The sequence below is a fragment of the Passer domesticus genome, chromosome 1 (assembly GCF_036417665.1).
Source record: "Passer domesticus isolate bPasDom1 chromosome 1, bPasDom1.hap1, whole genome shotgun sequence".
Taxonomy (NCBI): Eukaryota; Metazoa; Chordata; class Aves; order Passeriformes; family Passeridae; genus Passer; species Passer domesticus.
The window spans coordinates 9,370,833-9,384,138 of record NC_087474.1 but is presented as its reverse complement, the minus strand read 5'-3'; the positions used below and the strand labels follow the sequence as shown (position 1 = coordinate 9,384,138).

Sequence of the window (13,306 nt, the reverse complement as noted above, 5' to 3'; positions counted from 1 at the left end):
TGTCCCTCTCCATTTTACAGTGCTGGTACAAAGTTCAGTTTGAAGCTACCAGTAAGTAATTAAATGTATTTTTTAAAAACTTCAGATTAGTAGCTTATATTTGTGAATATGTGAAACCTCACAGATAAATAGTGAAGTAATATTGTATTTTTTTAAGTCAAAGTAGAAATCTTGAGAGGCAATGCTGTTTATAAGTTCAGTATTACACCATTCAAGTACTGCATTGCTGTGTCCTGTAAGTTAGGAGCAAAGATGCTGTGAGAAAGAGTTGATGTGTGCTATACCTTCTCTTCCACACAAGCCTGTTGCTTTTGAGTTTTAAATAAAGCCAAACTTCCCATGCTGGCAGAAGGTTCAAACAGGGAAGGGAAGTAAGGACATAGTGTGCAAAACAACGATTAACAAAACAAATTCCTGTTCCACAGAAGCGAAGACTAGCTGGATTTTAAAATACAATTTATCTCTTATTCTCAATGAAGAGCATCTCATCATAAGAAATTTGATTGAGATGTAATGCTTTTTGGAGAGAATTAATATTTTATGGAAAAGGATGACAGATTTGGTGGGGTTTGCCCTAGGAAATTTTATTGCCCATCTTGAATTTTAGTTCTGATTTGTAACTTTTCCTATTTTGTCTTCCTTGGACATTGTCTGTACACTTTGTTCTAAAACATTCAGGCATCCTGCAGTGGATGACTAATGGAAGTCCACTGAGATTAGTGTTTTCCTGTAACCCAAGCTTTGAGAATTTGAAATATTTCAAAATTAATGCAGTACATTGTTTTTAGTGTGTGTCATGAAGGATTGCAACACCTTTACATTTCAGGATAGCTCATTACAGGCCCAAAGGGAGCAGTTGTCTGATGCTTGCAACTGATTCTTGTCCAACAACAGGATTCTCCTTCCCTACACTTTATATAAACAGTGACTTCCCACTGGTTCACAGGCAGCAAGTGCCAGAAGTCTTAAATGTAAACAAGCTTTGCAGAAATTCACTTGATTTACAGCAATTCCCTATCTGCTGGTAGGACCTATGCTTCTGATGGGTGTGTGGATATAAAGGGTCCTTCTTCTCATAACCATGGAAACAGCAATTTCTTGAAAGAAGAATTGGAGAATTTGAGTACATTCTCCTGACAGGTCTGCAGTGGCAGGACAGCCAGACCTCACGTTGCTTTGGCATGCTCAGGGCTGGACAGATGGAAATCATCTCTGGTCCAGCATCCACAGAGTTTCATATGTCTTTAGAGGAAGCCTTCTTAGTGAAATGGTCTCCACATTGATCAGAGCACTGATTAACACTGTCTGAAGTGCAATTCAGCAACTGTGGTTGCTGAGGATGATGAAGAGGAATGCTGAGCCCTGGCTTTGTCCATTCTATTCCCAGTTGGGCTGTGCTCTTTGTTGGCAGTTTGTAATGGAGTCTGTGAATGCCAGGTGATCCTGGTAACGTGGCACTGCTTGCAGAGCTTGTCCTTTGGCAAACTGCTCCCTCCTCTGAAGCCTGGTGAGCAAACACTGCAGTGGTGTGTGGGGTGGTGGTGGACAGAAACCAGCACCTGAACAAATACTTATTATTCCTTGCCTTGTTAAAATAGAGTGTAATGAACATTTCTTTAAAACAGTTGACCTTCTTGTTTTCTCTCTTAAGGAGGATAGTGGTGCAATACTTTTTTATTTTATTACATTGCATTTTTGATGCACTGTTCTATTTTAGTGGATGTGTTTATGTGTTCTTCTTTAGTATATATGTATTTACATATTCTTACATATTCTTACCTTTTGCCCCCCAGTTTTTTCAGGAACACTTTTTTTCAAGTGAACTTAGTGCTTGTGATAGGTGCCAGGTGTGTCACAGCTGTACTGAAGACTGATTTCCTCTTTTTCCACAGAACAAGAACACAAACCAAGATTCAGCCCTTCCCATACTGCCCTGTCCCTTTCTCCCAGCCCACACCTGGCCCGACCAGCTCTAGGTGCAGCCAGTCTCTCCTGTACATTTATTTTTAGTCTTCTGAGGTGTCTTCCTGCAGTGGTGGTGATTTTTGTGATACAGATGTATATATTTTTCTAAAGGTGTACTTGTGTGTGTGCATATATGCTCACATATATATATATATTTAGGAAGTGCAAGAACTGTAACACTCAAAACACTGTGACTGTTTGATAATTTTGGGTTTGCACTATTTAAAATGCTTCAAAAATGCCAAGCTCATGCTGACCAGAGTTATTCAAATTTAACAAATGGCCTTTCTTCTCTCTTTCATTTATATGCAATATAAGTGCTTATCTTTTGTTCCAGACTAATTCTTTTTTCCATCACAAAGTATTGTTTTCTCCTATGTCTTTTGTCTTTAAAGTATTTCTGCTGGGCCATTTGGCTCCATTCCAGTGTGCAGACAACAAAATGCAATTTTCAGAATTGCTCTCCACAGATGCTCCACTTTGCTACAGAGACCATAAAGGCTCTGGCTGCAGCAGGAATGCTGCCTGTGCAGCAAGGGAAGTACAGGACATTAGCACACTGCTGTACTGCCTTAGTGGGGGCAGAAACAAAGAGAAAGAAACAGAAAACATTCCTCTACTTTAGAAACATTTTGCCCTTCCAACTACAGTTTGTCCTAAGTCTGAATGTTTCTTTATTTTAAGTTCATTGCATGGCATATGGTGGCTGCCCCTCATCCCACAGCTTCTGAGGTGAAGAGGAAAATAGAGTTTCAGCCCATCACATTGTCTCCTATGACATTTATCTTTCTTCCCATGCAGGGAACAATAGCCAACTCACTGACATGTGTCCAGCTGCACAAACGAGCTGAGAAGATAGCTGTCATGCTGATGGAGAGGGGACATTTACAGGATGGAGACCACGTGGCTTTGGTTTACCCACCAGGTAAAGAATTGCTGTAGCAGCACCTTGGGACTCCTGGAAGTTCATCAAGATCCTTCTGATGCTGCAGCAGGGGTGTTACCGTGTGCAACATGTGGACTGTCAAACACAAGATGTTTGCCTTATGCACAGTCCTTTGAATTTAGACAAATCTAGTCAAAAGAATCTCTCTTTTTCCATACACATGGAATTTATTTATTTGGGTTCAGATTAAGACTAACCTGTGTTTTTAAAACCTGTCTCTTACGAGCGGTCAAATTTAATTATGGCTTTTTTTTTTTTAATTTGCTGGATACAGACTATTTTGTGAGCATGCAGTTCCATCTGATAAGTGTTCCTACATTCACCTGTTCAATTCCATCTTGCTGCATTTCCTGAGGGTAAAGCAACAATAACCAGGAAGTAAAACATGGGGGTTTTTTAGAGTAGAAATTTTATTGATAAGCAGAAAATGGTCAAGAAATACAAAATTGACATTACAATTTTCTCTATAGACTCTTAATCTTGATAGCTGTCTTGGTTTTGATTTTCATCCTTTGGCATCAGGGCTTTTAAGTTTTTGTTAACTGGTAACACATTTGACATTTGCTTGAAATTATTTCTGATCTTGTGCTACTCTTTTATCTTTAACGTCTCTCGTGTGTTACTGAAGTAAACAGTCTGATTTAAGGTCTGTAATGTGATATTTGGTTTGTGAGGACTGCAAGACACTGGTTATATCTATGTAGTTATAGGAGCAGTTTTGCAATGGTTAATATGGGAAAACCTTTTCCACAAAAGAAGACTAATATTTTAAACTCAAATGTTTATTTTCTGTATTTCACTTCCCATGAATGAAGAATTTTATTGAAGGAATAACCTACCAGTACTGCAGATCCTTTTCCACTGAAAGAATAAACCAGCCCCACTGTCATCTTATTATAGCCTGTGTACAGCATCAGGAAGTGACAGACAGCAGTGTTCAAGGCATCTTTGAATTATTGTCTGTTCAGCCTCCTTAGGTAGCCTGAAGGGTGCTGTCCATTGTCCATCACCTCCTGTCAATATTTATATGGCACACACTGAATTTTATGTTAGAAGCAGGATTTCAAAATCATTACTCCCTTATTTACTGTAAAACTTCAGGTAGATTAGTCAAGACTGCCTATGTGAGGTTAAAAATGGCAAGAGAAAGACAGTATTTTATGGATCCTCCAGATGTTCTTTCTGCAGCTGATAGGACCAAGCATCATCCTACCTTGTCCTTCTGCTGGGACATCCCTCTTCTTGTACACTCTATAAATGTACATTTATGAAGATAATTAATCTGTAGAAGTCAGTCTTTTTAACAGGTTACTGAACAACAAACTGGAGTTGTTCTAAATGTTGCTATCTGGCTGCAGTTTTGTGTGTAGCCCGTGGTTTTTCATACTCAGAACGGTGCGGTTGAGAGGAGCCACTGAAGCTGAACAAATACTGACAAGGGCTGAAAAAGAACTCTGTTAAAGGGCTTAGTCACTCATTTAACCTTCTGGGTCCAGTTCCAAGTCATATTTATGCTGACACAGGAGTCCGTGATGAAGCTGTTTGGTTTTCAGGGGGGCTCTGTGCTTTGTTCCCCGCGCAGGGATAGACCTGATAGCCGCGTTCTACGGGTGCCTGTACGCGGGCTGCGTGCCCATCACGGTGCGGCCGCCGCACCCCCAGAACATCGCCACCACGCTGCCCACCGTGAAGATGATCGTGGAGGTGAGCACCACTGGGTGAAACGGGTGTGTCTGGGGAAAGATCCGTGTCTTTAGGAGCAGTAACCTGAGTGAGGGGTGGTCGGGTTGAAGAGTTCAGCACTCCGGACTTCACTGGGTTGCAAAGTCAACACTGCTTGGGCAACACACAACCTGCTCACTCGAGCTGTCACATTTTGCCCCAGTTGCGTGACTCCTCAGAGTGCTTCTTTATGTTTAGCTATATGCCAGCTGTGGTAAGATGCCACACAGACCCTTGAGAAAAAACCTCAGTGGGAAGTTTATCGCTCACCTCCGAATATCCAATTGTTCTGCATTTAAAACAATTTCAAAGTTTTGTTGTGAAGATGTTGGTTGGTCTTTTGTTTCATCCAGTGTTGCTCAGACTTTTTCATTCAGTGCTTTCTTTTGGTATTTTGGCTTTATCTAACAATGTTTAACATTTGTTGCACATAAATAACTTCAATGTGCTTGTTACTGAGAGAAATAAAAATAGCTGAAATTAGATAGCCCTTTACACTGGGCAGTTTCTAATTACTGCTGGGAATTCTGAAGAAACCAGTTTAAACAAATGTGTTTTTACCATTGATAATTAATTTTGATATTTTCAATTAACAAGTAGTAGAGATGTAATTTTTGGCTTTCCTTATGGCATCAGATGCCACCAAGTATCAGAAGAGGTATGAAAAATTGTTCTGTTATTTTCAGGATTCTTGTTATTGAATATTTGGGCACTCAGTGTTTTTAAACATCAATTGTTAACATACAGAAGGATGTAAAATACGTTTTTTCTTTTTCATTTGATGTTTAATAGTTAAACTAGATGTTTGATTTCATGATAAAAACTGACAGATCTAAGCTGACTTGTATTCATTGTCCCTTCAATAGACTAACTTTAGATAAAATGTTGACATTTATTGGCCATATTAATGCCAGTTTGACTTATAAGCCACTCAGCTCTGTTTTACACCAGAATTTCTCTCAAATTTGAGATTAATGGTCTTGTAGAAATTAAAATATTGCAGCTGTCCTTTCATTGCCAATGCAGTCACACAAATTTCCTGATGTGATGGGGCCTGCTTTAACACATTGTATGTCTGTACAGCACCTTTGCAAGCTAGTAAAAATGACTTCTGAGTAAAAATTGGCCTGCATAATTGTGTTTTTGTGATGAGCTGGTAGTTGTAAAATATAACTGAATTGACCCCCGTCTTGAGCAATTCCTAACCTGTAGCTAAGCTGTGTTCTTTCTCGTTCCCATTATCCCTGTGTGTTTACCTCTGATGTGGAATTTTCCAGGCATGGATATTCTGTATTATAATGAACCTTCTGATTGTCCAGATTATGTAATTCCTGAGGGGGCTGGGAACCACCAACTCTTGAGATTCCTTTTATTTATGGTTTAGTGTCCCAAATCAAGATTTTCATGGATTTAAGATTAGTGATGTAAGAATTAATTTGCCTTGCCATGACAATGAAGATGGATTAAGGGGTGCTGCAGTGGCTTTGTTTGTATTCACTTTTAGCTTGAAGTATTTAAACAGTCTATACAGGGCAGTCATGGGATTAGAGTGTCAAGAGATTAGAATTTGATTCAGTGATGTTTGCTCCAAATTTCAAAATGTCCAAATTTCTGGTGTTTTAAAAATTGACTTCCAGGAGATCACTGTCAGTAGAAGATGTTCTGTTCTTCTCAGTGGTAAAATGAATGTACATATGATTACTGATTTTATTAGTTTAAACACAGGAAATTTAGTGTGCTATGAAATGTTTCATTTTCCTTAAAGAAAAAAAAATACTCTTAGCAGCATTTGCACAGATTTTCAAAGTTTGGGGAAAAGGAAAAAAATGTTGCCTTTTCAGTTTTTCCTGTGTTTTATCTTCAGTGATTTCAGTGCTTTTATGCATGTTTGCCTGAATTCCTTAAGCATATTCATTTTTATTAATAAGAATAAGAAGTATTCTCATTAAGTAAGAAATATTCTTGTAGTTGATACCTATGAACTTTTAAGAATAGCAAATCCAAAAGGAGAATTTAGCATCTATCATTTAAAGTTTGGTGCAGATGGAATTTGCTGTAAGCTCACCATTTAATTTCTTGGTGTCATTTCCACAATTTCTGTTCTAGAGCTACTTTTGCCAATATCAGAAGATCTCCTAGTGGTTTATCTCTGGCACAGGAATTGGAAATACATGGCTAACATAAAATTGACTTAAGATAGTAAAATTATTAATATAAAATGTCAGACTAGGTTTTGGTCTATATGAAAATATTGTTTATGAACCAAGATACATTATTGTCACGTAGGTTATCTTTTGGACACAGTCTTCTTTACTGGCACTTTGGGGTGAGAGCTGATACAATGTATTGGAAAGGTCACATTCTCACTATTAAGGTGCCTTTAATTTCATTACAATGCTCTTCTCAAAGTGCAGTTTTTATGAGTTTTACAACTCACATGACTTTGTCTTCTTTGTGAGCTGCATTTTGTGAGCATCTTCCCACCTGCCAGTCAGAAAACATAAAGTTGACATACCTGTGTCCTGTTCTGGCAGAAAATAAGTCACAGTCTTGCCCATTTTCATGGGGGAGTTAATTAGTATCCCATTGTGGTTTTATTTCTTTATTGAATTTCTAGGTCAGCCGCTCTGCCTGCTTAATGACCACGCAATTAATCTGTAAATTGTTACGGTCGCGGGAGGCAGCGGCGGCAGTGGATATCAGGACATGGCCTCCAGTCCTGGACACAGGTGAGTGCTGGGGCCAGGGGAACTCTGTCCCTTTTGTCACTGGGCTTGTCAGTGACATACACACGTTTTCTGTCTCTGTCTCCACCAGACGATTTGCCAAAGAAGCGGCCTGCACAGATCTACAAACCTTCTAACCCTGAAACACTTGCTTACCTTGACTTCAGTGTCTCCACCACTGGCATGCTGGCAGGGGTAAAGGTAGGGACTGCTGGTTAAAGCTGCCCTTCTTGCCATCCTGCCTGGCTGGCAGGTGGTTGCTCCTAATTTGTGATTCCTTTGAATCCATTGACATTAAATTAGTTCTTCTCTACTTGGTACAGGACTGTGTGTGGTGGGTTTAGGCCCTCTCCTCCTCCTCAGGCTAAAAATTTCATTCCATTACTCCTGTGCATAGACCACTAGTTTGTCTGCTTGAAGCATTTTTCAACTTAGGCATCTGTTATTTCCATTTTATGAAGAAAATGAGACTGTCATCCTTTCCCTGCTTGTTCCAGTGCCCATTCATCATTCCCTTCTTTTGCAACTCAGCTACTGGCCATTGGTTTTCAATATTCTCTCTTGCAATTAAGGGACCTGATGATTTCTTTGATATATTCACCCAGCATACAGTAAACTGCAAAAATTCATTGATAGATTTGTTTGCTAAGGTGAGGCATTTTGAGCTCTTGAAATAATGCCATTTTCTCCAAACCTCTAATAATTCATCAAATCTGTTTTACCTAACTTATGTATCCCACTACTGGTTTCACCATGACACACTAAAATCACTCTGTTATTCTTACCTGTTTCTTCCTTACTCCTATTTGTTGCATATCCAAGGATTACGATTACTTTAGCAATCTCTGCTAATGTATCACACTTGGAGCCTATGCTGAATTCCTCACACTCCTTATTATCATCCATCTATTTGCAGAAATTGTCAGCATAATTTATAAATAAATGAAACATCCTTTTCCCAGTTTTTGGATGAAGAAATGGAAGCAGAGAGCTGTTGATGTGACCAGCCTGAGGCTGACTGATGGTTAGATGGTTGACCTGGCTGATGATTACATATTGGACACTCCTGCAGCATTTATTCCATGTAACTTTGAGTAGCTACAATGCCTAGAGATGTGGAGTAGTCATTGAGCTCTTCAGTAGCCAACAGAGAGAAGCAGGGACTTTTAGGATGTAATTTATCTGACTTATCTAAAACATCTATTTTTTAAAGGCGTGAATGTCACATAAGTCTTCATTTCCTCTAGAGAAAGACTCAAATGATTGTTTCTGATGCAGTCATCTTTATTAAATCAGGTCTGAATTACACTTTATCAGACTTGCAGAAATGGCTTCTAACTATGCAAAATGAGTATTTGGGAAACTTCAAAGATAGTCAAAGGCAAGACAAGTCGATGAGCCTTTCTTGTTGTGGCTAGAGGGAAATATAGATAAATCTATCAAGGAATTCTTGATTAGCTTCTAATATCTGGGTCACAGAGCCTGAAGGTCACTGATTCAGCAGGTTTATGTAAACAGTTACCATCTACTACATCATCACTAGTGATTAATTAATTATAAAATGATCAAAAGAGGCCACAAGGCTTATATTCATAATACAGTGGTACTAAATTTAAAGAAATGGCTAAATAACTCCCGTGGCTCCTAAAAAGTTGATAAATGTTTTGTAATCACTTTGAAAGTAGTAGATTCCACTTGCATTTACTCTCAACATTTTCAATTGCTTACATGCAGCATGGTGTAAAAATTCACAGAACAACAGCAGTTCTATATCAACAGAGTTCAGTTTAATCCCATGTGAAAAAGTGGTCTTGATTCAGCTGGAATAGAATTAATTTGCAGACTGCAGATGATCACCACACAGGCACCCATTCAGAGCTGGTCCTTTTGCATCACTTGGAACACATCCAGCCTCAGTTATGGCTGTCATTGGAATGGAGGAATAGTCACTTCTGGAGATTTATTCCCCTGTTTACTTTAAGATCAAATAAATTTTACCTTCCGTGTGCCTGTTTTCCTCCACTGACTCTCAGTGAGTAGTATATAAAGCAACCAGCACCCTATGTGGCAGAGATCAAAGGTTTGATAAGTTAACTCCTATCCAGACTGTATTTCCAACACTGGTGTCTTTCTTATTACTAATAGGGAAGACAAACATTAAAAGATATTTTCCTGTTTCCATTGTCATGAGAACTTGTAAGTCAGGGTGGGTGAGTGTGGAAAGCATCCTAAAACTAGGGAAAAAATCAGAATCATTTCCTTTGGATCAGGTTTTTCATTTCTGCTTTCTGCTTGTATTATCTTTGAAAGCTTCCTTACCAAGACTTTAAGAGCCTGTTTCTCAACTAGGAGCTGGATAACATGAAGATATTTTACAGATACTTATTTACAGAAACTTTACTAAATTTATTGGGAATTTTTATTGCTGATTTATTGCTATTTACAGCTCCTTAGTACTGCTTTGCTGGAAAAATCCTTTTCAATTTAAAAAGCGTTTTGGCATTTTTCATTTATTTTGTTGAGAAATACATACTTTAAAATATGTTACTGATGATCAACAAAGTGTTTCTTTCAGCCATTCATTCCTTTATTCTTCCAGAAAGTGTAGCATGTTATCATTAGCTTTGCATACAGCTTGGAACACATCTTTAAGCCACTCACAGCTTTCTTCCTAAATCACTTCAAACTTACCATTCATTCTGTCTCCTCTCCCCTTTCACAATTATGTGGATGCCCTCTTGAAGGAAAATTATGTTTTCTAAGATACAAATTACCTGTGTGCATAAAGTCAATTACATTGAGCATAAAGTCAATATTTATTTGGTGTTTTTATCCTGTGATTGATGTGAGCACTTGGTGCAGTCTGGGAGTGAGCCTTCCCATGACACAGTTGATCATTTTAATTGCTTTGCTGTTGTCTTTCAGATGTCTCATGCAGCCACTAGTGCCTTTTGTCGTTCTATTAAGCTGCAGTGTGAGCTTTATCCCTCCCGGGAAGTCGCGATCTGCTTGGACCCCTACTGTGGACTTGGGTTTGTCCTCTGGTGCCTCTGCAGGTGAGGCTTCTCCTCAGCCTTCTCTGAAGCAGGTTTCCATTGTACTGTGGCACAGCAGAACGGATGATGTGAGTGATGAAAGGATGGGAGGAACAGAGAGTGCCTCTGGGACTGCCATGGGCAGCTGGAATTGCTGGATGTGGTTTGTTTGAGCAGGGCATGGCCCCAGGTGTCCAGACTGGCAAGTACAGAGCACCAGCACGGCTGCTCACTGACCTCCTGCTCTGCACTGCTGTCTCTGCTGTCTGCCTTGTTTCATTCGATGAAAGAAGTGCTTTACCAATATTACCTTAAGGAAGTGGTTTCCTCGTGTCCTCTTTTTCATTCTCTAATCTGAAAGCAGGAGTAGATATCAGGGGACTCTCTCATTTGTGGGGTTTTTGGGATGAGGTTTCTGCAGAGACACAGAAGTGTGTTTTCTTGCAGGTGCTCATATGGCAGTTATCAGAAAACAAAACATTTCTAGTGAAATGTGAATCAGCTTTTGGGGTTAATAAATTTCGAAATATAACATTTCTCTCAATCTCTATACTCCAGGGAAGTTACAGTTCAGTGCTGAAAGCAGGTCTATTGATTTTTTTTTTTCTTAAGTTAGCTGGGTTGATGCATAGGGAAAGGAAAAGAACTGTGGGAGTGTTAATGGAGCCCATTTTGATGAAGGCATCTCAGAGTCATCTGACATCTGTGTGTGACATCTTTGCTCTTTGGTGTTAGCAGTACTGCTATTTTTATTTGCTAAAATGAAGATAATCCATGGTATTAAAAATACTTTGGATAAACTTTGTACCAATTTACTACATACCTGAAGGAAATATTATTTGATAACAGCTGCAACAATTTCTTTTCAATAATTATTGTTTATTTAAAAGTAGGCTCTTAGCACAGTTTATCGCCCTTTTAAAATATTTGTTATTATATATTAAATAGAGTAAAGATTAGCAGTATTATCTTATTCATTCTTGATCCATTTTTCTTGATTTAAGCTATACTTGCCTAATACTGTTCTGGATTTTAAATAGGGGATTAGAGTTGCCTTTGTTTTGAAAAACTTTTGGGTTTTCAGTGTTTTATTTACCCAACATAAAAGTAAAACTATTGAGGCTGAAAAAAGCCCCTTCAGAAATATTGAGATTTTAATTAAATCATTCTGGTTTTATTTTTTAAATGTTGTTTTTTTAAAGTCAGTTGACTATTTCTGATAAAGACTTGAGTGTTCCAGCTGATGTCAGCACTGTTAGGCCAGGGAAGGTCTGTGCAGCACCATAGGAGAGTTCAGCTGAGGAATGTATCATTGTGCAGGATAGAGCTGGAACAGAGAGCATCCAGGAATAACTTCTATGCAACATCATGATAGAGCCATAAAAACAGATAAATGTTGACCTGTCCAAAACCCAAATAATTTGTGATGCCCAAGACTCTCCTGAATGCAAATTTTTTTTTTCTTCCAGAACTATTTCTCCAACAAATACACATTTGCTGCCCTTAGGTCCTTCCCAATACTGACAGTACTCAGCCTTTCAGAAGGAGAAGATTGTTTATGACTGGCAAGTGAATTAAGGCAGGCAGCAAGCCTCTGGGAGAAAGCAATCAGAGTCCGTGCTCATTTGTAGCTTACAGAAGGAATAGAAAATTTTATATACCATTTTCAAAGAAGAGAAAGGAGACAAGGGATTTGAAGGAACTGAGATCAGGCCAGCAGCACTCGAGTCTTATGAACCCTCACATCAATCTCTTCTTTGCCACTGATCCCCTGTTCCTCTTAAATCAGAAAAACTTCAGGCTGCTAGAATTGCAATTGTCATTTGGAGAAAGCTGGCATTGGATACAGCCTAATTAATTCCACTTACAAATCTAATTTCCATTTCATTACTATTTTAGAAATGAGTATTATTTGATGTGATAGGAAAAAATACATCCTGGAGTTTATAAAGCTCTTACTCCTCATAACATAAAATTTTGTGACTTTGCATTTTACTCTTTGAGGTTCAGCATAACTGGATCCTGCCCAACATTTCAACCCAGATTTCTAACTCAGAGATTTCTACTCTAAACTTATGATTGTCTGTCACCACTTCCACTTACCAAACTAATATTTCTAATGGCATATGGAAATGAATTTTGGTCTTCAATTTTTTATAAGTTTGGGGCTTTTGAGAGTTAAATAGGAACTCTTTGTTTTAGGAGCCCAGCAGGAAGCAAGAGCAACCTCCTGTGCTGGGTGCAGTTAAAAGTACATTTAAATTCCTTTATTAACTAGACCAAAGGAGGCATTGACTAAGGAATTGAAAGAAAAACTAACCTTTTATCCCCATTGTAGGTGCTTAGATGTTGTGCTGGCCTGCTCCACTGCGGTGCCTCAGAATGCCCCATTCTGTGAGGTCAAAGCTACTTAGGAAAGCTGCTGGAGCATGGAGCCAGCCCTTTGGTAAGTTTGAATATATTGCATAGTTTTGCAAAGTTTTTTTTTATTTTTTTGAAATTTATTATTTTATGGCCTAAAGGTTATAAAATAATAAAGAAAAGAAACCTTGCAAAGCAGAGCAATACATTAAAAAGAACTGTTCCCTCTAAACTGGCTGCATGCTCCAGCAGGGTTTCCTTGGAACCTTTGTCATTGAACAGCAAGTCCTGGGTGTGGCAGCAGACGTCAGCCCATGTGAGTTCACAAACCCTTAACTTCCTAATTTTAACGAGTTCTTACTCATGATTCAATAAAAGAATACATTATCTTTGTGTTTTTCTCTTTAATAATCTCATTTATCCATTCTGAGAAGGTGATCCTAGTATTCTGACTAGCATTGCATTACATTTTAAAATGTATTACATTCTTTAAAAGGAAAAAATTTCCTCAAATGTAACAAAAAAGAACTCTAAATCCCATTGTTCAGAAA

General features: G+C 38.5%; 1 protein-coding gene across 7 annotated transcripts in view; it reads left to right on the top strand.

Annotated features, from left to right (window-relative positions):
• DIP2C (disco interacting protein 2 homolog C) overlaps positions 1–13,306 on the top strand; it is a 307,254-nt gene that overhangs the window by 249,928 nt on the left and 44,020 nt on the right. For all 7 annotated transcript variants that reach the window (XM_064388801.1, XM_064388720.1, XM_064388405.1 and 4 more), the window contains 5 exons: positions 2,767–2,890; positions 4,494–4,615; positions 7,251–7,362; positions 7,451–7,560; positions 10,285–10,415. In XM_064388801.1, coding sequence (XP_064244871.1) covers positions 2,767–2,890; positions 4,494–4,615; positions 7,251–7,362; positions 7,451–7,560; positions 10,285–10,415 — 599 coding nt within the window. The remainder of the gene's footprint in view (positions 1–2,766; positions 2,891–4,493; positions 4,616–7,250; positions 7,363–7,450; positions 7,561–10,284; positions 10,416–13,306) is intronic.